The sequence below is a fragment of the Suricata suricatta genome, chromosome 9 (genome assembly GCF_006229205.1).
Source record: "Suricata suricatta isolate VVHF042 chromosome 9, meerkat_22Aug2017_6uvM2_HiC, whole genome shotgun sequence".
Lineage (NCBI taxonomy): Eukaryota > Metazoa > Chordata > Mammalia > Carnivora > Herpestidae > Suricata > Suricata suricatta.
The window spans coordinates 45,674,868-45,701,703 of record NC_043708.1 but is presented as its reverse complement, the minus strand read 5'-3'; the positions used below and the strand labels follow the sequence as shown (position 1 = coordinate 45,701,703).

The 26,836-nt window shown below is 42.1% G+C and overlaps 1 protein-coding gene across 3 annotated transcripts in view; it reads left to right on the top strand.

Moving 5' to 3' along the window:
* The window catches only part of GNG2 (G protein subunit gamma 2), a 118,926-nt gene that overhangs the window by 72,932 nt on the left and 19,158 nt on the right, over window positions 1–26,836 (top strand). For all 3 annotated transcript variants that reach the window (XM_029950750.1, XM_029950752.1, XM_029950751.1), the window contains one exon: window positions 20,430–20,545. In XM_029950750.1, coding sequence (XP_029806610.1) covers window positions 20,459–20,545 — 87 coding nt within the window. In that variant the 5' untranslated portion in view covers window positions 20,430–20,458. The remainder of the gene's footprint in view (window positions 1–20,429; window positions 20,546–26,836) is intronic.

Genomic DNA, 26,836 nt, shown 5'->3' with positions numbered 1-26,836 from the left:
TATCTGCGTGATCCATTGAACATTTGCTGAAGAAAGGATGCTGGGAATCCAGTCACTCATGAAGCAGCCTTTTAAGACACACATGGTTTCTGAAAACGGGTATCCATTACTCACAGAATTTTCTAGCAGCTCCAGCAGAATTTGCTTCTCCAAGCAAGGGAAAACATAAAGAATACAAGGCATTAGTCATGAATATAAGCTTTATGTGCCTAGAGCCAAAAGTAATTGGGCACGGGGGAGGTTAATGAATATCCAAGTGTTGAAACTAAAAGCATGCCTACATCTTTTTCCTACTTGTTGTTTTGGAATTTCATTTCTTGGTTTGATTTTCATGGAGATACTCTCTAGGATGAGAGAGGACAGAATCCACTGGCCACAGGGACTTCCTTGATCCTTCTGTGCTTGGTAAGGCAGAAGACAGGAGGCTGGCATTGAGAGACGAAGCTGGCAGTAGTAATTGACGTAGGTTGCTCTGATGCCCGTTTGACAGGTAAATGAACAGTCTTATAGGCAATTTGATGCCTCTGGAAAACTATTTGCTAGGATGATATTGTCTGTTCTCATCAGCCGGAAGAAAATGTAGCATCCTACTTTTAAACTCAACAGTAAAAAAGGCATTTATCTCTGGAAATTGCAGAATATGTTTCTCTATGGAACGACTAATCACCACCCCTGGCTGTGAAGTGTCCCATTCATCCTAGCGTCAACCTGTAGACTGAAGAACCCTCAGCCAAGCTCATAGTCATCCAGCCGGGCACAACTTGCCCTTCTGACTTTTAAGTTTATTTATTTTGTGAGAGAGAGAGAGAGAGAGTGCATGAGCAGGGTAGGGGCAGAGAGAGAGGGAGAGGGAAAGAGAGAACCCCAAGTAGGATCTGCACTGTCAGCACAGAGCTCAATGTGGGGCTCGATCTCACAAAACATGAGATCATGACCTGAGCCCAAAACCAAGAGTCAGGCGCTTAATGGTCTGAGCCCCCAGGCACTCCTGGCCTTCTGCCTTGTGTGTGTCCTTCCTTTGGTATATTTGGTTAGCACACTATACAAATATGGTTGGACCTCTCTTTCCTCTTCAGCAGGGTCAGCTTTGTTTTGTTGTAGGACCACAGACATGCTTGTTAAGTCCGGCCCTGCCACATCCCTCGGTGATATGAGACATAATAATCATGAGCCTGACTAATCCATCACTACCATCAGCAAAGTGATTCTGGATGTCAGCTCTGTCCTTGCCCTCCTTTATGGAGGAAGTTAGTCATTTTCACAGGAAAGACATGGTAAGAAATAAGATATATTTTGGGGGATTTTCTAGTGAAAGTACTAGTTATCAGAGACGTAAGAATTGGCTTATAGTTGCCACCTGTGACCTTGGCCAGGTCACCTGATCTCTCTATTGTTTCTTCATCTGCAAGTCTGTTTTTGGTTTGTCTCAGAGGTGTTTCCCCAAACAGTGGAAAATACAATATGAGTTCTTGAAGGTAACCTTTCTCTGTTATACTTAATCATTCTATATTGATGGCCTAAAATTAAATGGAACAAATAAGCCTCAGGAGTATTTCTGACAAGTCAGCATCAAATCCCCTACCACCCCCCACCATCCCCCCAGATAAGAACAACATTTAGAGGTTCAAATAGGAAACCTATTTTAAAGCTAACTTCCTGTAAGGCCTTTTTTTTTTAAGTTCCAAAATGCCCAAGTTCTCAAGGCCCATCTACAAATAATCAATAGAAGCAAACCCCCTTCTGGGAAATGACTCTCTTGACAAAGGCATTATAGGTGCCTCATTCATTTATTTTATAAATAGTTACTGAAAGCCTGCCATGAATCAGATACTGTTCTAGGCACTAGTGATTCAGCAGTGATCAAAACAAACTAATTTCCTGTGTTCATGGAGCTTATATTTTAGTGAGCTATACTAAATAATGCAGGCAATACAGGCCATAAAAAAAATAATGATAAAATATGTCAGGTGGTTACAAGTACCAAAGGAGAACATAATGCTGGGTAAAGAGCATGAGAAGTGTACGAGGGGGAGGGGTTTTTTGTTTGTTTGTTTTTTTACATCAGAGGAGGCCAGGGAAGGCCTGTTACTGTTTGAACACATACCTGAATAAAATGAGGGGGTAAATTATAAGAAGAACATTTCAAACAGAGAGATCGGGAGGCACAAGGGTTCTGGGGCAGGAGTGTGCTTCCCATGTTCAAGCAGCAGCAAGGAGACACTATCACTCTATTGGAACGAACAGGAGGAGACTGGTGAAAGGTGAAAGTAGAGAGATGCTCATGGACTCTCTCATTCAGCTCTTATAGACCACGAAAAGGCCCAAGCTTTAATCTAGTGAGGTGGGAAGCCATTGGAGAGTTATAAGCAGAGGTCTGACATCATTCTGACATACATTTTATTAACATACACTGTAGTTGCTATATGAGGAACAGACTGAAAGGGGCAGGGGCAAAATCAGGGGCAGGGGCAAAATCAGGGAAGATAGGTGATAGTGAAATGTTCAAGCAAGAAATAAAGGTGGCTTGGCCAGACCAGTAGCAGTGGAAGGGAGGAGAAGGGGTTGGATTCTGGATATATTTGGAAAGAAATAGTCAGGGATTTGTTGGGCAATTGGAGGTGAGGTGTGAGACAGAGAAGCAAGAATGTCCTCAAAGCTTTTAATCTGAGCAACCAGAAGAATGGAGCTGCCATGAGGAAGACTGTAGGGAGAAAACTAAAAATTTGGTTTAGGACATCAAGTCTGAAATGCCTATTCCTGTGGAGAGGTTGACTGCATAGTTGGGTCTAGACTTCAAAGGCAAAACTGGTAGTGAAGATACAAGTTTGAGAGATGTAAGCCAAGGGATAGTAATTCAGCCGTGGGTCTCAATGAGGTCACCTGGCTTGAGTGTAAACATAGAAAAATGCAAACACCCTGAGACCTGGGGACCGAGTTGATGAGTCAAACCAAGAAGCAAAACTGAGAAGAAACTGACCGTAAAGCAAGACAAGCATCAAGAAATACAGATGATAACAAGTGTTGCAAAAAAAGAGGAAAAATTGAAGCCCTTGTGCATTTCACTGTGGGTAGGAATGTAAAATTATTCAACCACTTTGAAAAGCAGTATGGGGGTTCCTCAAAAAATTAAAAATAGAACTATGATCTAGTAGTCCCACTTCTGGGTGTGTATCCAACAGAATTGAAAGTAGGATCTTGTGTATCCATGTTCATAGCAGCACTATTCCCAATAGCCTAGAGATGGAAACAACCCAACTGACCATCATTGGATAAAGGAATACATAAAATGTGATACATACACATGATGGAATACCAGTGTTAAAAAAAGAAGGAAATCCTGTCACATGCTATATATAGTGTGTATGAAATAAGCCAGTCACAAAAAGGCAAATACTGTGCAGTTGCACTTAGATGAGGTATCCGAAGTAGTCAAACTCATAGAAACAGAAAGAGGAATTGTGGTTGTGAGAGGCAGGGGGGATGGGGACATGAGTTGTTTAATGGGCATAGAGTTTCAGTTTTGCAAGATGGAAAGTTCTGGAGATTGGCACAGCAATGTCAATATAGTTAACACCACTGTACTGTATACTTAAAAGATGGTTACAGTGGTAAATTCTATGTGTCTTTTACCACAATTATGAATGAATCAGTCAGTCAGTCAAAGAAAAGCACCATCCCTGGAGTCACGTGAAGAAAGTATATAAGGAGAAGGAAACAATCCACTGTGTTAAATACTTCCAGAAAGTGGTAGTAGCTGAATGGCCCCCAAAGATATCAGGTCTTAATCCCCAGAATCTGTAAATGTTACCTTATAAGGGTAAAGAGTCTTTGCAGATGTGATTAAGTTCTTGACATGGAATCATTATCCTAGATTTTCTTGGTGAGCTCCAAATCCAATGATAAGCATCCTTACAAGTGAGAGACAGAAGGAGATGGCACACAGATAAGAAGGAGGCAATGTGACCACAGAGGCAAAGACTGTAGTGATGGGGCCACAAGTCAGGGCTCGCCAGCAGACACCAGAAGCTGGAAGAGGCTAGAAATGGATTCTTCCCTTGAGAGCCCTGGGGCAATCATGGCCCTCCTGGCACTGGAACTGATTTTGAATTGTTGTCCTCCAGAACTGTGAAAGAATACATTTCTGTTGTCTTAAACCATCAAGCTTGTGATTGTTGGTTACAGCAGCCACAGCAGATTAAAACAGAGGTCAAGTAAGGTGAAGACTGAGAACTGATCATGGATTTGGAAAACTGGAAGTTGGGCCAGCTGCCAACCTAGACAAATGTAGTTTCTGTAGAGTAAGTGGAAGAGAAGCCATTTGGAGTAGCCAGAGGAAAAAAATGGAGGAAGGGACATGGATACAGCGAGGCTACAAGTCTTCTAAGTCATCTGTAAGGGAAACAGAAAAATGGGGTTCTTTCTGGGAGGGCACGTAAGGTCAAGGGACAGGTTTTGTTGTTGTTTTTCTAAAGATGTTTTGACATGTTTATATGCTGATGGGATTGATCCAGTACAGAGGAGAGGAAAATTGATGATGCAGGAGAAAATGAGAGAAAAAGGACAAGGGTCAAGTTCTTTAGTAGACGAGATGGGAGCCAGTGCTAAAGTGAAAGATATTAAAAGTAAACCAAACAAAACCAGGGCATGAGCTGTTCCTCATTACAAGAGAAGAGAAGGCAGTATTTGTAAGTGGAGAAGTGCATGTGCAAGGGTGTCGGGGGTGCTGGTCATGGGAGGACGTGGGTGTTCTCTTCTGGTGCTGCTGGTTTTTTGCTGAGATCAGAGGCAAGGTCATCAGCTGACCATGAGGACAGGGACAGAAGGATGTATTAGAGGTTAAGAAGAGTGGAGAAGGTATAGGAAATGTCATTGGAAGTTGACTAAGGAAATGTGGAAGAAAAACTGGACAGCACTAAAACCTACTTGAAATTAGTATCTGTGAATTTATGGTTGTATGTTTACTCAGCATTCCTAAGCTGCTCAAGGAAAAGATTGAGAGTTGATTCAATCAGGATTGGGGATTTCATCACCTGGTATGACTGAGGGGAGAAGGCGGCAGAATTGCTGTGAGTTTGAAGGGAGTGACCACACAATAGACCATAGAATGTAAGCCTGGTTCAGTGACACATGAGAACATGAAGGTTTTGAAGGACAGGGAAAAGGAGGCAGGCTCAATAGATGGGTGTTCTGAATTTTTACAATTGGAGTATCTCTAAAACAACTAGCCGGAACCAATCATTCACCTCCACACTCTTACTTTACAGAAGGTGAAACTGAGGCCCAGAGGGGTTCACATGACTCATCTGTGACCACTTGGCAAAGCTGAGACCCGAATCCAGACCTCCAGACTCAGAATTCAGCACTCTGTATTTCTCCATGCTGATTCCCACATTTTCTTTGTGAACCGGGGGGTGCCGTGGGTGTCACCTCAGAAAACATCCTCACAGCTCTCGTGCGTCCATGCCCCTCTGCCTTTCCCTTCACATTTTCTTTTTTTTTTTTTTGAATAATTGTTTTTAATGTTTTTACTTATTTTTGAGACAGAGAGACAGAGCATGAGCAGGGGAGGGGCAGAGAGAGAGGGAGACACAGAATCGGAAGCAGGCTCCAGGCTCTGAGCGGTCAGCACAGAGGCCTGATGTGGGGCTTGAACCCACGAACGTGAAATCATGACCTGAGCCGAAGTCGTAGACTTAGCCGACTGAGCCACCCAGGTGCCCCCGTCCCTTCACATTTTCATCCAGAGACACAACACATACTAGAAAGAGATGGCCTCCAGGAAATTCCTTGGAGATCAACTCAAGTTTCTCCTTCCACACAACATTAAACCCATTTTATTCAAGTGCAGAGATCTGCTCGGCAATACTATTCACTCACTCACTAATCAGGGCACCTTTTAGTCAAATTTGCCAAGTATTTACATTCTTTACAAAAACAGGAAAAAAAATAACTAGTGAGAAAATTAAGCCCAGTTTCTCCAGCCTAAATAGACCAAAATGTCTCACTGTTGGGAGCTGATCACCATGACCTGGTCAGGGATCAGCAGAGAGTACAATAGTATTTTTGTTTCGCTGACACCCCACCTCCCCCCATTCCCCTGATAGGATTTTCCTACTAGTGGCCAGGCATGGGGGTGGAGGTGGAATTTAGTGAGAAATCTGAAGAAATTTGAACCTTTAAAAAATTTAAGTTTATTTATTTTGTGACAGAGAGAGCAAGTGAGCAGGGGAGGGACAGAGAGAGAGAAGAAGAGAGAGAGTCCCAAGCAGGCTCTGCATTGTTAGCACAGAGCCCAGTTCGGGGCTCGAACTCATGAACCGTGAGATCATGATCTGAGCCAAAACCCAAGAGTTGGACGTTTAACCGACTGAGCCACCCAGGTGCCTCTGAAGAAATTTGAACCTTCATAATGCTTCTGATATTAGAAATACTCAGGGAATACATGTAAGTCCTTGGTTCTGACATAAGATTTTAGTGATATTTTCTAAGGGAATTGATTTCCTTGCTCTGGCCCTTAAGTTTTGTTTTGTTTTGTTTTTATCTGTGAAGTAAGATCTTTGTTCAGTGAATTTCAAATGCCTCATATTTAGCCTCTCTTTAAGGGTTAGTGGCATACATTTGCTAAGGAGCCATATTGGAGCCATTTCTTTTAACTTGCTCATTCCTAGAAAAATCCTCACCCCCTTCCTGGAAAGGCCTTCCCGTCATGAGCCCAGAGGGGCTGCCAAAACTGAACCAAACTTGTTATATAAAACACAGTGCTACTCCGGGCTCCAGATGCTCAGAGGTATTTCCAAAACCTGTGTTACAAGGGATTGAAGTGTATTAAATCAGAGATTATAAAAGATTTGTTGTGGATAGACAGTCCTGCAAGATAACTTTTGGGTCCTGCTAACTTCTGAGATTTCAGAACTCCGTGAATTCCATATTAAGGAAGTTTAGTCAAGTCCTTAGCCTTTGCTTTCCTAGAACTATTCTTGGTACCTGAGGACTGATCTCAGAGGTGTTCATTCTGTGAGGCCAGGCTAGAAAAGGAAGAAAGTGAGCAGACACCGTGGTTAAACAGTTCCCGAAAATAGTATCTGCAGTTGAGGTGGTTTGGGGGATTGCATGTACACAATTATCAAACCCTTTCATTGGCTACTAAGAAAGGGTGAACTTTAATGGGTATGAATTATATCCTGATAAACCTCACTTTAATTTTAAAAAAGCATCTGAGGGGCACCTGGGTGGCTCAGTTGGTTAAGCGGCCAACTTCGGCTCAGGTCATGATCTCATGGTCTATAGGTTCAAGCCCCACGTCGGGCTCTGCTGACAGCTAAGAGCCTGGAGCCTGCTTCAGATTCTGTATCTCCCTCTCTCTGCCCCTCCCCTGCTCACTCTCTGTCTGTCTCTCTCAAAATTAAAAAAAAAAAAAAAGGCATAAAAAAAGCATCTGAGGAGCACCTGGGTGGTTCAGTCGATTAAGTGTCCAACTTTGGCTCAGGTCATGATCTCACAGCTCATGAGTTTGAGCCCCATGTTGGGCTCTGTGCTGACAACCTCAGAGCCTGAAGCCTGCTTTAAATTCTGTGTGTGTGTGTGTGTGTGTGTGTGTGTGTGTGTGTCTTTCTCTCTCTCACACAAATATAAAACATTAAAATTTAAAAAAAAAAAAAAGCTAGAGAGAGGCACTTGAAAAATGACTATGGAGGTTTATTTGGTTGTCTCCTGACGGTAGATTACAGGGGATTTGTGCTTTCTGAATCTCTATGGTTTTCAGGTTTCTAATAATGGCTGTGTATTTCTTTTAAATATTGAAATATTTTTTAAGTAAAAAAGTTTTTCATCTTTCTTTTTTAATATTTAAAAACTAATTTCAAAAGCAAGTTCGAGAAAAATGTGCTCCTTGCTGTCTCTGACACTAAACTGATAAGAAGGAGCCAAGGTCTTCTGTGTCGCGTTTTCAGGGCCGTGGCCTCACACAGGGTTTCTGCCTGAGCCAGTGGTCACCACCTGGTGGAGGGGATCTGAGGCCAGTGCTACAAAGGAGCTTTCTCAGCATCACACTGATGTTTACACTTTCTTTTTTTTTTTTTCTCCATAATATTTTATTGTCAAATTGTTTTCCATACAACACCCAGTGGTCTTCCCCTTAAGTGCCCTCCACCATCACCACCACCTCTTTTCCCCCCTCCCCCTTCCCCCTCAACCCTCAGTTCATTCTCAGCATTCAATAGTCTCTCAAGTTTTGCATCCCTCTCTCTCCCCAACTCTCTTTTCCTCCTCCGTTCCCCCTGGTTCTCCATTAGGTCTCTCCTGTTTTCCTGCTAGACCTATGAGTGCAAACATATGGTTTCTGTCCTTCTCTGCCTGGCTTACTTCACTTTCAAACAGTGCGTTTGTGTAACTTGGCAACTGCGAAAAGTTATTGATGATTTACATGTTGCCAAGAACAACCCAGATTACATGTAGTTTCTTACCTGAGGATCTATCTGTCCCTTTCTTGTCAGTAGCCAGGAAACGGTGAGAGGAAAGAAGTCACTAGCTTATCTTTTCCACCAGTTATATGGGGATACTTAAAGATCAGATGAGATAAAGGGCCTGGGAGGTGCCCTTTTAGGGAATATGCTCCATGAGCCCATTTGCTCCCAAACAAAAGCCACCATTAGCAATCTGTATTGAGGGGCGACTGTTTGGTGGGGATGCAGGGAGAGGCATGGATAATAATACTGCGCCCTAGGGACCCAGCCTCACAAGTAGCACATTTACCGAGGCATCTAATGTATATAAGGCTGGGTGCTGGGATGGTATTGGAGGGTTTTCGTTCATTTAACAAATATTTATCGAGCACCTACTGTGAACACGATAAGGTCTTTGCTCTTAGTTTGCTTTTGGGGGAAGAGAAAGATGGATGATCTATAAATTAGTTCAGTAACTTCAGATTGTTGTAATGTATTAAAGAAAATAAACAGGGTGATGTGCTCCGAGAATGACGGGCCAAACAGAGCACTTTAGATAGTGTAATCATTAAGAGACTTGGCATTTGAACACAGCCTCAGAGGAGAAAGCAGCAGCCATGGGCAGGACCACGCAGGGCCATGCAGCTTGGCAGACACAGGAAACAGCAAGTAAAGGGCCCTCGGGTGAAACCTGGCTTGGCGTGTTCAGCCAGCGAAGACAGACAAACAGGGTAACTTTGGAGATAGAAGAGTCAGTTTGATAAGTGTTTATGGGAGGAAGCCTGGTAGTAATTAATTAAGCTAGTAATTAAGAATGCTAGTCAGCGTGCAGTTTTTTTAAAGGCCCAAGAAATGGCTTAGTTTATACTAGCACAGGCTCCTGGGTTGGTATGAGTTTGAGGGACCGAGGAAGTCAATGTAGTAGGTAGTTGCTGAGGAAGGTGTTTCAGAGGAAGAGAGGCTAGAGCCTGAAAGACACAGGTGTGCATGAGGGAGTGAGAGAGATGGCTAAATCATGGCCGCCAGGGGGGGGGTGTGCTGTGCTGGCAGAAAAGAGCCAAAGTTTAGGGCTGGTGACATGGGGTGGCAGCATGCACTGTAGGTTCAGTGGGCTATCTGCTATGTCTGCACAGACACTCTGCTGTCCTCTCCATGAACAGACGTGAGGAGGAGGCGGAAGACAGCCTCAGGTGCTTACAAGCGCTGTAGGTGGATGTGAGCCTTTCCCTCCAGAAGCTACCAGTGAAAGATATCAGTGCTTTCTTAGAATTATTGAGGTGGCCCACAGGGTTCTCACATCCATTCAGTGTCCGGTTTCTGTAGAAATTTACTATGTATAACATGTGCACGTACTTCGGAGTCGTACACATTATGCACTTAATAAACCCGTTTACTGATTTGAAATCACAATTGATTTTCAAATAATCATCATCTCTTTAATAAGTTGGGAATGCAAAATCCATCAGAATTGGATGTTAAGATTTATCTACACTTCCCTTCCTTTGGATTGTTTGTTGAGTTCTTGCTTATTGTTGAGTTCTTGATTAACAGAGTCGCCGCTGGTCATAATCATAAGATTTTTTCCTTTTGCCTTTCTTGGTCCCTAATTCCTTTTCTATGTTCCTTGTGAGGATTGGAGATTCTGCAAGTAGTATTACAAGGTTACAGGGCTTAGTAGTTGCTCAGTAAATGGTGGTGGTCATTCTTAATTCATGCCTGTTCTTGTATAACACTCCATAATTTATAACATGCCGTCACAAACATTAGGCACCCTTGTGCAATCCTGAAATCCAGCTGAGCCACGGAGGCCCAGAAAGATTAAATGATTTTCCCACTAAAAAAAAAACAGCTATGAGTGCCAGAATAGACTAGAATTCAGGTCTGCTGTCTCCTAGTACTTGTTTTTCTACTCTTGTTCCACCTGTCAATTACATCCCAGGAAGTAACCCTGGACAACACAGTGATAACAAACTTAAGTGGAGGGGGTCCAGTTCTTATTGGGGAAACTGTATTGAGCTCAGCCTAAGGACCTCTGATATTACCATTTTGTAAGCCTAAGAGACCATTTGAGCAGAGGCAAGGAAGCTCAGGCAGGTAAAGTCTCCCTGGACTCCACGGGTCACCTAAGGCTTGAGATCCCCTGAGGACTTAGAATTAAAGCAGTAGGGTTTTTTTAGAGAAATTAATTAACCAATAAACAATTCCCTACAAGGAGGCAGAAGGCCGCTGCCTGTCAGATCCCCCTTGCCGGCTGTTGTAGCGTTAGGTATCAGTAGGGTAACAGAGCTATTTCTATGGAAACAAGCTCATTATTTCTCTTTTGTTGGAACCCTACTGGTTCACGGTCTAGGCTTCCATTTTTTTTTTTAAAGAAAACCCAACATATACCATACAAGCTACAAATCTTTTTCCTTGGAGCAAACGAAGCCCATCTAACATCTGAGAATGCCAGGCCCCATTTGTGGATACAGCCATTTCATTTTCCAAGACTCAGATAAAAACTAAAGCTTACATGTCATTTTTAAGTTGCAACATGGCCTATTCGTTTCTGGTTCATTTTACAGAGCCTGTGAAATCTATGACTTTCAGTTAACACTTTTCAGAAGGCTGTGTTTTTGTCAGGGTCGTGAAAAGCAGCTAACCAATGATGCTCTTTCCAAGCAGAAGATTGCATCTCACAGAGAGGTTTCAAAAACAGCAGTTTACTGGAAAGCAGAGAGCTGTCATTTCAAATAATGGTTTCTGTCTCCCGAGTAAGACAGGGATCCTGTGTTGTGTCTACCTCTCCACCTACACAGCCTAGACGGTCCCCATGCAGATTTGAGGGAAATCACACGCAGTCTTGTCTTTTTTCCATTTGGTAAGTGGCAACGTCACAGCAGAACCACAGGGAAATAGTCCAGAGGGGATTTGAAGTGGACATGTTGCTCCTTCGGTTCATGTTCTTCCCTGTTGGCCCAGAGCTTCCACACCAGATCTCATTCGCATTAGCTCTCCTTGTAGTTACAAAGACTGTAAAAATTGCTATTATGTTTGTGAAAGTGGCCAAACGTATACCACAGTCCCCAGACTGAAATCAGTCTGCTGTATCTAATAATGTGAATTGAGAAGGACTGCAAGAACGTCTTTCCCTGGGGGGTGGGGGGGAGGAGCGGAGCGGGGAGGAAGTACCCTTCTCTCCAGTGTTCTGACTTAATCCCGGCCTTGGTTTCCTTCAGCTAGGATGCAGTGCTTACTTTCCTGGAGTTGTGAGGATTAAACAGGACGTTGGCCCAGGGCCTGGCACATGGCAAGCCCTTGGTTTATAAGCTAATATTCATTAGTATGCATTCCTGGTCCTCTGATAAAAGAACAGAGCTTTTGCCCTGGAAGATCAGATTCCTGGAAATGAGAAGCACTGAAAGATGGGGAGGGGAGAGAGGGGGAAGGGGAAGGCGCTTGGAAGACTCCTGCTTGGTTTTACTTACAAATCCATCCTTAGCCAGCATTGTGCGGTCCAGCTCTCAGCTTTCTGGGTTCCCATGAACTCCCTGGGTCTCCGCAGGGGAGGATATCTTCCTCTGCCTCCTCTCCCTTCCCTGCCTTCCCCTCCCCAACTCTCCTTCCTCTCTCTTCCCCTTTTCAAATGCCAACCAGTGCCCCAGGGTCTAGTATCACTTCACACCTTCTATCCCCAGGGCTTCCATACCAAAGTCTGTGAGGACCTACCTTATCCTCCCCCTTCCCCAACACCCCGCTCCCCATTCTCATCTCCTTTTCATTTGCCACCTCCCACCGCTGCTTAAAAATGAGCAAAGGCAAGTGAAGAAATCAGGACATTGTGATATCCGAAAGATCTCTTTGTGCCGGCTCCAATTGTTGAAACACATGTTGGGAAAGAGTGAGCATGTGAGGTGGATTCCAATCCTGAGACTCTAGGGCTTGAATGTGTTGAGGGAGAAGCAACAACCTTCACAAAGAAATCCTCTATTGATTTAAAATATCCCTAGTGGTGGGTGAACCAAAAAGAAATTAGTGTTTGCTGATTAGTGGAGATTGAAATGTGCTATTTTGGTATTTTCAGCTTAAAGTGGCCAACTGGTAATAGAAAAAGATATCAAGATATCTGACCAAAAAGTTCCCTGAAACCAGACAGGCTGTTTGACAATTATTATTTGATTTTTACTGCAGCCACAACCCAGAAGTTCACTCGTGCTCTGACTGTGAAGGCCCCTCCCTGGACTCTTTGTGTACCTACTCTAATCAGTTTGATGATGGTGTCGTGACTTGCTACAGAATTAATTAGAGTAGGGATCCAAAAAGCAAAATAAAACAATAAGTTTGGCAAATTGACCAAGCTAAACTTGTATTGTAGAACAGTCAACATAGAAATTTATCCAGGCGCCTAACTGTAGCAGCTCTGGAGATTTCTAAATTGAAATTGTTAAAAATTGGGCCTCTAATTCAACAGCACTAACAGCCACTCACCAGTCAGCCAGCTACCTGACAAATGAGAATAATAAAAGATGTCATCAAGTGACTGGGAGACTGTAAGCCTCTGATTTGCTTTCTAGACCTAGAATTGTTGAGTAATTCTAACCTGCGAATATACAAAACAAGTAAATCAAGCCCCCTTCTCACCAACTGCAACTATCAAAACACAATTCTGAGAAACACATAGTTGTCATGAAAAGGAAAGACCGTAGGGAAGCCCGCCTGCATGCAGTGCTTAAAAAACACCCACAGAGCACGAGAAAAATGCAATCCTCCACAATTAACCTATACTCTCTAAGGCAAAGATCTCATTATCCAAACTCTTATTTATCTTTGTGCCACAGAAATAAGGAGTTGTGTGTTTACTCCCAAGCCTAAATGACAAGAAAATGTTTGGTTTCTTAACAGAAGAGCTCCTCCTGAAAGCAATGAAAATGGTGGATGTATTTTGAGAAAAAGAAAACTCATCTAATGGTTAATATTCTATAACAAGCCTAGCTCTCGTGTTCAGGGGGAGGGACACTCCTCTCATCAGTGAAAAGAATAAAATGCCTTCTGTATTAATCTCGGGCTTGGAATTCAGGTGGGATCATTAGGACATTCTCGCAGAGTCCTAACCAGCCTCTCACACAAGCTCTAGAATTGTTCTAGGGGCTTTGGTTGTTTGCTTTCTTTTTGCTCACTGACAGATATGACCCAGCATAATCTCATTCCACCAGCACATTGCCAGAGATGGTGCTCTCTTTTAAATAAGCAGGGAGCAAATATCCATAAAGCATCATAATGCTAACGAGAATTATGAGCACCTAACACTTATTCATCCCTTCGAAGGTAATAGGGATCCTAAGACATAATATAAAAACCAAGCTGGTTGAACCTTTCCTTGTGGATTACTTCCTTTGAGCAGATTTTTCATGCATGGATCTCTGGCTTTGTGTGTGTGTGTGTGTGTGTGTGTGTGTGTGTGTGTGTGTGTGTGTGTTGTTGTTGTTTAGTGTCCTTTCTCATTGAGAGGTAAGGAACAGCACAGTTCATTGTTGCTTGGCACTCTGCGGGGCGTTAGAGTTTCTGCCTCTGCTCACTAAATGCCAGTGGCACCCCTAATTACTGTCATAACTCAGGCCACCCTCACACATTTCCAAATGCTTCCTAATGGGTTGCACTTTCCCTGGTTGAGAACCTTTGCCAGTGAGGCTTGGAGAACAGATTGAATCCCATTCAGAATTTCCAGAGGGTAGACTGTTAGAATTTTAAAAAGAGATCTTGGCTGTAGAATTCTGAAAGAATTAATCTCCGATATTAGAGTTCTCTGATTCAAATTCAGAGATGTGTAACTACCCATAGTTTAGGCCATAACCTGGTTGCCAGACGATGCAGCACTTGACAGGTGCTACCAGTTGCCGGGCTGAAGACAGCTGGCTGGGCCTAGCACAGTACTCAACCTTGGAGCATCACCCCTGCTGGTTCCCAGAGACCTTTTGAGATTCCACAAGTGACCTCAGGAATCCAGAGTTTCCCCCATGAGAACCAGATTCTGGCTCTATTTCCCTCTGCCCCACTGACTTCTAGAAGAGTTAGAGTCCACAGCTGGGTGCATTTTGAGGTGGGCCCCTGCAACGGTAAAGGATGGTGCATCACAAGGCAGTCCAAGGACTAGCTAAGGGGGTGGGGGAGGAACGGTGATAGAAATATCACCCTCTCTTTTTAACTACAAGGTTTTTTGTTGTTTGTTTTTAAGAGGTATGTGTGTTTTAAAGCTTTGTCTACATGATCTTTTCAGCAGAATTTTACCTTTCCTTTTGGCTATTTTCGTGGTTGGTATATTCAAACCATTTCCTTCCCTCTTAAAATAATAATTTCTGCCCAACTTCAGTAAGATGTAAAAGGAAACAGGAAGATTAGCAAAGGGTATCTGATATGCATCTATGCTTCTGCCTAAGCACTTTGTCAACACTTTTTCTTGGCCGATATGCTCACAATGTGCAATATCTTTTCTTCAACAACACTTCTTATGGCATGCAGTCACCGTCAGCTCAGATAGAGATGCAAGACAAAAGCTTTTGTCTTCCCCATTAGGAATCTGTGATGTGGTATTTATATACACTAACAGTGAACACACTTAAAAGGATATTACTTAAAAAGCTCCATTTGACAATAGTGTCAAAAATACTAAAAGATTGGAGTGCTGGGGTGGCCCAGTCAGTTAAGCATCTGACTTTGGCTCAGGTCACAATCTCACGGTTTGAGTTACAGCCCCTCCTTGGGCTCTGTGCTGACAACTCAGAGCCTGGAACCTTCTTTGGAAGGTTCTGTGCCTCCCTCTCTCTCTCTGCCCCTTTCCTGCTCATGCTCTGTCTCTTTCTCTCAAATAAATAAATAATAAAAAAATTAAAATAATAAGGACTAACTTAGAATAGAATTAGGAATAGAGAGCCCAGAAATACATGGTGAAGTGGTTTCTAACAAGGGTGACAGGACCATTCAACTTGAAAAAGACAATCTTTTCAACAAATGGTGCTGGAAAAACTGGTTATCCACATGCAAAAGAATGAAGTTTGGATCCTGACCCAACATCATATACAAAAATGAACTCCAGATGCATCAAAGATGTAAATGTAAGAGCTAAAACTATAAAGTCCTCAGAAGAAAACATAGGGCAGAAACTTAACATTGAATTTGATAATTTCTTGAATATGATATCAGAGGGACAGGCAACAAAAGAAAATTTGACTTTATGAAAATTAAAAACTCTTGTGCATCAAAGTACACTATTAACAGAGTAAAAAGACAATCTATTAAATGAGAGGAAATGTTTGGAGACCCCATCTATCTGGTAAGAGATTAATATACAGATTACATATAGAATATCTAAAACTCAACAGCAAAAATCCTGATTCAAAAATGGGCAGGGGCACCTACTTGGCAGTTCATTGCAGTTCATTAAGCAAGGGACTAGATTTCAGCTTGGGTCATGATCTCACAGTTTGTTGGTTTGAGCCCCGCATCAGGCTCTGCACTGACAAAGTAGAGCCTGCTTGGGATTCTCTCTCCCGCTCTCTCTGCCCCTCCCCCACTCTCTCTTTTTCTCTCTCTCAAAATAAATAAACTTTTAAAAAGATGTGCAAAGAGGGGCACCTGATTGGCACAGTCAGTAGAGCATGTGACTCTTGATCTCAGGTTTATGGGTTTGAGGCCCACGTTGGGTGTAGAGATTACTTAAAAATAATAAAATGCTAAAAACAAAATAAAAAAGAGGCACAGAACTTGAACAGACATTTCTCCAAAGGAGATCTACAAATAGTAAGTACATGAAAAGATGCTCATAATCACTAATCATTAGAGAAGGCCAATCAAAAACACATTGAGATACCACCTCACACCCAGTAAGATCACTACTACCAAAAGCAAAAACAATGGAAAATGATGAGTATTGGGAAGGATGAGAATTTGGAATCCTTGTGCACTTTCGGTAGGAATGTAAATTGGTATAGCTGCTATGGGAAACAATATGGCTGTTCCTCAAAAAGCCAAAAATAGATTGACCATATGACCCAGCAATTCTACTTCTAGGTGTATACCCAAAAGAGTTGATAGTAGGGTCTTGAAGAGATAGTTGTACACCCATGTTCAAATAGCAGCATTATTCATAGTAGCTAAAACATGGACGCAATGGAAGTATCCATCAACAGATGAATGAGAAAGCAAAATATGGTGTATACATATAGTGGAATATTATTCAGCCTTAAAAAGGAAAGAAATTCTGATACATGCTCCATTGTATATGAAACTTGAGGACATTATGCTGGGTGATATAAGCCAGTCATAAAAAGATACTGCATGACAATGTGATGCATTGTCCAAATACCTCAAGCTTAGAAGACAGACAGGCTAGCTTTTCTTATTTACCATAGCCACTTTATAGGAAAACATGCACTTCTTGGAACACTGGTCTAGGACTCTGTAGTGCTTTCTATCTTCTGGAGGAGGGTGTTATGGGAAAGCAGCTGGATACACAAAAGAAGAAAATGCACAAAGTGATTCTAAAAGTGACACTAGACTCTGTTGGGTCATATAGTAAAACAAGAAACTTGATGATGTATCTTTCTAAAACTAAAATGAAAGCCTGTTTACTTTTCCTCTTAAGTCCATTTAGGCTTCAAATGTGTTTCCTTCCCAACATTTCCGGACTTGCATCTTCACCCATCCCTCCTTTTTTTCCATCTCATCCCCTACCTCCCCACTTCTCTTTTCTGTTTGTACAGAGGTCTTCTTCCATGGTAAGTAGAATGCAGGCCCCCCAAAATGCCCATGTCTCCATTCCTGGAACGTGTGAATATGCTACATTATATGGCAAAGGAGAATTAAGGTTGCAGATAGAATTAAGGTTGCCAGTCAGCTGACCTAAAGATGGGGAGATTGTCCTGGATTATCTGGATGGGCCAGGCATAAATTACAAGGTTCTTGAAGAAGGGAGCAGAGGAAAGTCAGAGGGAGATGTAACTACAGAAGAGGTCAGAGTGATATGATATGAAAATAACTGAACTCACCTTTGCTGGCTTTGAACATGAGGAATGGGGCCAGGAGCCAAGGAATGCCATTAGCCCCAAAAGTTAGAAAGAGGCAAGGAAACCGATTTTCCCCTAGAGCTTCCAGAAGGAATGCAGCCCTACTGACACTTGGGTTTTCATCCAGTGTGAACTATTTCAGACTTCTGACCTCTAGAACTGTAAGATAATAAATTCCTATTGTTTAAGCTCCTACGTGTGTAATAATGTGATACAGGAGCGATAGAAAACACACACTTTCCCAGGGAACATGAATAGGCAGTAGGACACAGACTTTCTTAGGTGTTCAAATAAAAATAATGGGTCATTTACTCAGTTAGTGCAGATCTGTTGTCCAATAGCTGAAGAACTCTTAATAATGGTAGTGTTAACAAAATAGTACTTCCTTCTCTTCACATAGATGATGGCCAGTTCACAGCTATGGGCTGCAGTATCGGGGCTCCACAGTGGCAGTAAGCACCCAGATCTTTCCTGCTCACCCTGTGTGAAACCTAACAGTTCAAGGTGGAGCACTGTGGTCAAAAGACTGACTTCTAGGCCAGTAGCAGGAGGAAAGGAAGACAAAAGAGCATCCCCCTCATTTCGAGGGCACTTCTGCTTATATCTTATTGGCCAAAACTTGGTCGTACAGCTAGAATGGCCTGCAAGGGAGTCTGGAGAATGTATATTTCAGTAAAGTATGCCAGCTAAAATTCAGGGTTCTTGTGGTCTCAGTTAAAAAGAAAAAAATGTTTATTACTAAGAAGAGGAGAAGCAGTATTTGAGTATATGGAGACAAGCCATGGTTCCTACACAAGTTACTATGAAATCTGGTTTAAATTCAAAGGCAGAAGAATAGCTGCCCAGACTCCCAAAGCTCCCTTAGGCCCAAGGAGTACTTGATAATTCTATGATAATATGTATTCTAGTGTGATAGAGTCTAGTTCAGAAGAAATGTCAGCTTCACAAAACAGTGTCCAGGGTCTTGTAGATCATGACTACTTCCAACTTTGGATAAATAAAAGACTAAGGCTATCCTAACCTGGGAAGTCAAAATTCCGTCTTAGTCCAGTGACCTTTTGCAAGGGTGTTTGATTTTTGTTCCATTTGGGGATATGTAATTTCCCTGTGGGGGAGATGATTGGGTCCCTAATTATGCTGATGGCATCATAGTTGTCAAAGGATCTTCTTATTTTTTTGTTTTCACATAAAGATCCCTCCCTTGATCTTCAAGCATATTAAAGTAGTGTTCATAGATCTTTGTGGCTTCAAAATCCCTCCAGTCTTCTGTCCCATTTTATTGTTTCCAATGCCTTTGGAAGTAAGTTGAGAGAACAGTTAATTATCTTCCAGTTTATACTGTAAATGCTGTTGGGGTGGCTGATTTTGCAGAATTCTTCACAAAATAACACTATGAAGGGACCTGGACCTCTTTGTTTACAGAGAGTTATACATAATTTATTCTTTTGTCTTGAAAAATAAGATACCAAGATATACGAACCAAAGGAGATAATTTACATACGTACGCTTTTTTGGTCATTAAAAATTGTTTCTTGATTTTACTGAATAAGTGACAGCCTTGTATTGACCTTACTGTGGGTCATTCTTCCTTCCCCAGGTTTTCTATGTGTTCTCCTTCATTTTGGTGTTGGTGGCCTGATTACACTTTATCCCTGAGTAACAATACCCCCCAAAGCAAGCAGTAGTCACAGTTTTTAATATACTGTCTTCAGAACAAGATTCAGCTGTTGACTCAAGCAAGGCTTTAATGCCTCTCATTTCTTGTGTCATGCACTCTAGTTAAATTGCTGCTCTCAGACATTGCTTCACTGTTGGGTGTCAGTGACCATAACGGGTACGTTTATACAGAGAGTCCTGAAATAGCATACGGAACCTTGACATGGAACGAGACCTGATCAGAGTGCGGGGGAAATGGGCACCAAAAATTAAATAGGGGACTTTCCGAGATGAATGACAAAAATCAAATGAGATGGTGGGTCAAGAAAGAATTAGAAGAGAAAATGAAATTGGGATAGGACCTGAAGGGGATGGGAGCAGAGCCAGGGGCAAAGAAACCATCCACAGTTTACATAGGTGCAGAATTCCACTCTCTGAACATTTGTGCTCCATTTCCATATTTAGAAAAGTAATAAGTCCATTATACTTAATAAGGAATTCACCAGAATTCTGTGAACTCATTGATGTAATTAACAATCCGACAGGGCAATCCTTCGCCCTTGCCATTATAGATGAAAAGTTGTGAGTCAAGTACATGGTTGTGAATCTAGCCGTATTTCAAGTAGAGTAGAGAGAAATGACTATTTTTTTAAATGCTGGATAAACAACACTGAAAAGCCACACATCTTATGTAGTGTCTCTGCAGTATAATAGACTGAGGTGATTACAGTTAACTATAAAGCTGGTGTTTGAGCCCATCAGGAGAACATTGCAAACCTGGCATCTTTAGTCCTAAAGGATTATATAATGTGCCATTCCCCTCTCTGCTTGCCGTTCATTGTTCATCCTCTGAGGGCACTTAACAGAGTATCTGACAATAGTAGTACCTGAAAAATAGTACTGAAAAGCAGTACTAATAATGAATATTGTCGCTCTTACCATTTTGAACTCTACTTCATAAGATAACTTTAATGGCTTGCTTTCTTAATTCAACATCTTCTTCTAACTAATTTGGTAAACATTGTGTTTCATTGTGCTTCCCTGAAGAAGGGATCGAGGTGCAGAGGGATGTTGCAGGGGAAGGGGGGCAGGGCAGGGCAGTGAAGCTGCGGGGACAGGTATTTGGAAACAAACACCTCATCTCTCATCTGCCGGCAATCAGACTCAGTGCTGGATTGGGGATGTGGAGGCCTGGGAGAGCCAGGCCTGACCACAGCCACTCTTTTGAGGCCCCTGCGCATTCGGCAGTTCATGAATTCTCTGATGCATTCTTCCTTCTTGTTTTCTTTCCTAGTGTATCTGAAAAGCCTGCCCAGCATTCCAATGGCCAGCAACAACACCGCCAGCATAGCACAAGCCAGGAAGCTGGTAGAACAGCTGAAGATGGAAGCCAACATCGATAGGATAAAGGTGAGAACCACATAGCCCCCACGGTTCCTCCAGCCTCAGTTATGAGGAGCATGACTTGCAGCTATGTGTCACTTGACTTCCCTTCTACAGAGAGTGATGAAAGCAGTGAGAGCAAGAGAGAAACCTAATGATTGCGCAAAAGTTCATTTTTTTTAACGGGTCTTTGCTTTCTCCAGATTTCTCTAGAATGAAATGACAGCATAGATTAAAACTGGTTCTCCACATAGACTTAAACACAGAACAATAACAGCAAAATAAACAAATGAAAAACTTTGACTCATGGTTGAAATCTAGCCAAGGAAATTGGAGAACACACAAAACTTATCAGGTCACCGTCTTCTCATTTGGGTTTTAACTTATCTGTCTTGGTTTAGGTTCTGAGTTTAAGTGTCTCTCTCTCTCATGATTAATCCTTCTATTCACCACTGCAGGTTATAATTCTTCACTTTTTTATACCTCATTGGAATTCTTTTCTTCAAAACACTGAAATCACACATGGTCTCCCTAAGGAGAAGTCAAACAGCATAGTGGGTTAATGACAGTATTTGATCAAGTGAAACTCAGAAAGTATCTCATTTTATTAAAATAAAACTAGAACATTGTTCCAAGTGCCAAATTCTTTTTAAAACTATAATATTCTTACTATTTTCTCCATACCTAAACAATCCACCCAACCTTTGGAGTTATGCTTGTAGATCAAGGGTCAGTAGATTAAGGGTCATGAGCCAGAGCTCATTTATTTTATAAATAAGAGCTCATTTATTATAACACAGCCATTCATTTACATATTGTCTATAGCTACTTTCCACCACAACAGCAAAGCAGACTAGTTACAACAGAGACCATTTGACCCACAAAACATAAAATATTTACTCTCTGGCCTTTTACAGAAAACTTGGCTGACCCCTGGTCTAGAACGATGGTTCTCCACCCACTTGTACATTCAGATTACCCAGGGAACTCTGGGAAAAGATCAATTCCAAGATCGCTCTCTAGACCAATTAAGTCAGAATCTCTTGGGGTATGATTCAGGCATCAGGGTTTTTTGTGTGTGTTTTATTTTTAATTATCACTTAGTTTCAATGTAAAGCCAAGGTTAAGAACCCAGGGGAAGGGATTTGCTTTTTTTTTTTTTCATTTAAGTAGGCTCTACACCCGGCGTGGGGCTTGAACTCATGACCCTGAGATCGAGTTGCATGATCTACCGACTGAGCCAGCCAGGCACCCAGTTTGTTCCTCTAACTCCCATCAGATACATACTAGAGAGTGAAGGGAAAAATGGTCTTCCCTTGTAAGTAAGCTAAGCAAATATCCGTGGACATCTATCTATTCTAATCTTTTTTGAGTTCTGATAATGGGGCCATAAGATGTAAAGGTGTAAACAGCTTCTCTTTTTTCAACAACTTTAACTCTTCTTTATTCATGAATGAGATAAATAAAGGGTCCTCACCATCTGCCTTGCTCCTTTACTACCTCCTCCTCTCCTCTTTTCCTCTTGCCACTTCTTTTTTACCCCCCTGCTGAAAAAGTAGCACCGTGACCTCTGAGGGAAGTGAGGTGGCTCCAGGATTGTCACATCAAAATGAGACATTTAGCCACTCTTTGGGAGGGATGGGAAGAGAGGAAGGTTCTGCCCGTGGACCTTCTGGAAAAATGTCACTTTGCCTTTCAGAGCAGCCCAACTAAGATAAAAGTGTTTGTGAAGTACTGTTGTGGTTGGCATTTCCTGTCCCTCTCAGCATCCTCAGATCTGGCTCCTGAAGGAGGATGTGATGGTGCTGGAGGTGATGGAAAGCTGGCAGTGGGAGAGAGAAGACAGAAATAGGCCTGCTGAGCCGTAAGTCAGGCCTCCATCCTCCCTCACCTTGCATGACTCACTACAAGGGGCTCCTACTTGATCCCTGAAATCCCGTCCCAACCGTGTCTCATCCCTGCCATCAATTATCCTCCACATTGCTGGCAACGAAAATTTTCTATAAGAAAATCTCTTTATGTTCCTCTCCTACAGAAAATCTCTTCATGCTTCTCATCACCTATAAAATAAGATTCAGACCTTTAGCAGAGTATGCATGGTCCCTCTGGCCTCTGCCCCTCTTTTCAAGCTTCATCCCCGTCTTTTTGCCAACGTGCCATACTGAGCCCCTTCTGATGCCCTTGGATGAAAATTTCAAATGCCCGGAACATTCACTCTCCCTTCTTTCTATTTCTGCTTTACTAACTCTGGCGACTCCTTGAAAACTCAGACCAATCATTACATCCTTTGAGACCCTTTTCCAGACCCTCATCATAAGGTTGGATTCTTTCTGATTTTCAGTTGTTCATTCTTTTATCTAACAAATATTTTACTGACAGCTTTTTAAATTGCCAGACCTTTGTTAGGTCCTAAAGATACAGAGATAGATAAAGATGAAGACAGGCTCTTGCCCTCAAAGATGTCCTTGATCTCCCTTCCTTGTCTAGGAAAGGGGTTACAAAAAATATGAACAGGACCTATCACTGACATAAATAAGATAGCCAAGTGGCATAATTTCCAAATATCATTAGAAAGAAGCCAGCACCACACCCCAATTCCCTTTATATACTACTTCTGAAGACACCAGAGGAATCACCACGTCAAAAGAGACAAAGCGTACATCGAATAAAGTGAGCGCTGGGTGGTGATCTTCCTAGGCAATCGTCACGCCCAAATCTCTGGACCCTTGCTACGTCATTAGACCTCACATTGTTGGAAATACAGCAGCAGCTTGTATTTCTGTATTTGTTCTGCACCTCAGAGCCAGGCAGGCACGCTGTGGTGAAGTGTCAGGTTATTTTTAGTTCAACTGTTGGCTAAATTGTGACTGTGTTGACAGAGTTGACAGCGAGCTGGTTTAGGGCTGGGGCATGCACCTTCAAGAGTCCCTTCAAAGGCTTCTCGGCACTCGGGCTTCTCCACCTGCTGTCCATGCGTGATCCCATCAGCACGAGAGGGCTTCTCTCTGAAGATCCCATGTTTGTGATTTTGCAGTCAGAGAGTGACCTCTCTAAGCTGAAAAGGGCAGTGGTGGTGTTATGTACCTCTGGCAGAGCCCACTGTGGCTAAGGCATGAGAAACAGGGGGCAGGGAGCTCAGTGGCACAGGAGCTTCCAGAGTCCCATCAGCAGGCACAGGCGTATCCCTCCTGTGGCCTCCAGAATAACTCGGGCTGCAGAGAGAAGCTGTACAGTAAGAGGATCTGAATCACATATTCATTTTTAAACCTTCTTGTGTCCTATCCCTTTGCATCACAGATCCTGGGAGAATTGGGCTAATGAATCCATTATCTGCTCATAAGCCTCAGGCATATATAAATTATACTCCCAGCATTTCTGTGTTTCTTTATTAGCATTTCATTCAAGGACAGAAGGTAAAGAGAAACCTAAGGAAGCTGGGAAGGGATCTGGCGACAGGGATGGAGAGGGGCATAGAACTGTGACACTCAGATATATGAAACAGCAATATACTCTTAACTGATGTTGAGCAAAGACAAATGAAAGGAAGCTTGTCCTTTGAACACAAGTTGAGAGAGCAGTTCCAAAAGCAAAGGACAGCAGGACTTCAGTAAATCTATTTATTCATCACTATATTAGGGCTCTTTGGGTTTCTAATAATAGGAACCTAACCCAAACTTGCTTAAGCAGGAAGAGGGGATTGATTATAAAAGATATGGTGTGTCTCAGATTCCAAGAGCAGAAATGTAGCTGGATAAGCAATAGAAATAAGAGCTGGAAGACCATTGGAAACCGGGAGAGCGCTGTTATGTGTCTCTGCCTCTCTTTGTATGTCTCTTTGTTTTCTTAGGAAGAATAGATTTCTCAGCTCCCTGCTCCATGTGGCAGACATGATGGCTGCCCATGGCTCCCAGGATCCCATGTCACTTCCAGCTCCATGAAGAAAGAGATAGATTGATTTAATTCCTTTAAATTAAAGGAAAGTGCATATAAAGTGCGTATGTCTAGAGTGATATCTCTGTTCTAGCAAGAGTGGGCCATCTACAGCTCTAATCAGTGGAAATTAGAATAGAACCACACCGCACAAACATTGCTCCTAGGAATTAACACACCCACATGAATGGGAAAGGATGGATACTTAAGGAGAAGTGAGAAACATGGTAAGCTGGAAAGATGCTTTTTGATGGAAGGCATTGTTAGCATAATGAAAAATAATGTATATGTAAGAACAAAAGAAAGCCAAGGCCAGGGGCATGGGTGAAATGAGTGCTTCTTAACTAATTTGATGCTCTATAAATTGGCCCCACATAAAAATGTCAAATTTAGATCTCATTTCTCCCAAATATTCTTCATAGACCTTTCCAATTTGTTCCCTTTACTATTCTAAGAATATGCTCTGTAAATTCCCACATCTCTGGTTATTCTGGATCCCTCACTGAGAAGGCCCTTCCCCTTCCCCTTTTCATATCTACTACAGACTGAATGTTTTTGTCCCCCACTCCTCCAAACAAAATTCATATGTTGAAATCCTAACCCACAATATGCTGATATTTGGAGGTGGGGCCTTTGGAGGGTGATTAGTTCAGGAGGGGTGAGCCTTCATGAGTAGGATTAGTGCCCTTATAAAAGAAACCCCAGGGAGATCCCTCATCCCTTCCACCATGTGAGGTAATAGTAAGAAAACCCTCTCTGAACCAGGAAGTGGACCCCCCACCAGATACTGAGTCTGGCAGCGCCTCAGTCTTAGACTTTGCAGTTGGCAGAACTGTAAGAAATAAATTTCTGTTATTTATAATCCACCCATTCTATGATACTTTGTTACAGACTCTGAATCGACTAAGACCCTGTCCAAACCTTGCTCCTTTTCAAGGGTCAGCTCCAATCCCTATTTGTCCGCGAATCTCTTGCCATTCTGACCATTTTCATCAAATAAAATTTTCCAACTAGACTACAGTCCTCCAAGTCAAAGACGATGTCATTTACCTCTCTGCATCCTTCAGGGTGGTGGGTACACAGGCATTTAAGAAACTTTTTTTTTAGTGGATAGCTTTAAGTTCATGTACTAAGAATGTCATGTAACAGGACATCAGAAGCTGTACTCCCCGTGACATTTCCAATGACATTTATGGTTTGGGAAATTGCAAGCATGAAGATAACTGGCTAAATAAAATTGTGATCATAGGAAGAAAATTCACTGAATACGAAAATGAAAAAAGGACAGGCAAATAGTTTCATGTCACATGTATGGTTGTCAGTAGCCAGCATTTATAGTACACTTTCTCTTTAAAACAGTTAAACATAAAAATACTGATTTTTTTTCTAAAATGTTTTTTAATTTATTTCTGAGAGACAGAGAGAGGCAGTGCAAGCAGGGGAGGGTCAAAGAGAGAGGGAGACAAAGAATCTGAAGCAGGCTCCAGGCTCTGAGCTAGCCGTCAGCACAGAGCCCGATGTGGGGCTCGAACCCACAAACCATGAGATCATGACTTGAGCCAAAGCTGGACGCTTAACCGACTGAGCCACCCAGGTGCCCCCAAAATACTGAATTTTATAAAATGACAGATATGTGTAAATTATTTAACAAAGACAAATGTTCCTTGTTTTTAAAGGCAGGGGGAGGGACAAAGGGAGAGAGAGAGAATCCTAAGCAGGCTCCACACTGATCCACATCATCTTTCTGATGATTGAGTCATATAAGATAGGAATTGTACCAATCATTAAAAAAGGGTACCAAGGAAAGGACCAGTTAGACATCACACTTGGTACTGCAGAGGGGACATACATCCTAAGTTTGGGACTTTTGAGGTTTTTTCCACATTTGAAATGCAAGTTTTAACATCTCTTCCCTAAAACGATTGCATTTGATTTATTAGGGAGAATAAGATACTATCCTCCTCATAGGCCAATGGAGAGTATTTTCAGGGACCATAAAATCAGTAGAGTATATTAAAGGACTGCAAGGGGAAGGGGTTGTGTTTGGCATTGGCCAATCTGAATTCATTCAATTTTCTGAAAATGAAGCAAAAAATTTAAAATTGAATTCACACGTACCTTAATAATTGAGCTTGCCACTTCATTTGTATGAGAGTTGATATAATTTTTTAAAAATCAGTTGATATTTGTCAAGCACCACACACATGCTTAGCCTCATGCATTATACCTAGGAGCTATCAAAGTACTGCTAAACCTTGAAGATTTGAAATCCCTAGAAAATGAATTTTTCTGAGTAGCCCAGTTTTCAGGCCAGATAAAGTCTCTTAAAAATGTAACTATTTTGGGTGACACTCTTCAATGTCTCTCTTTTTTATTAAATACATGCAC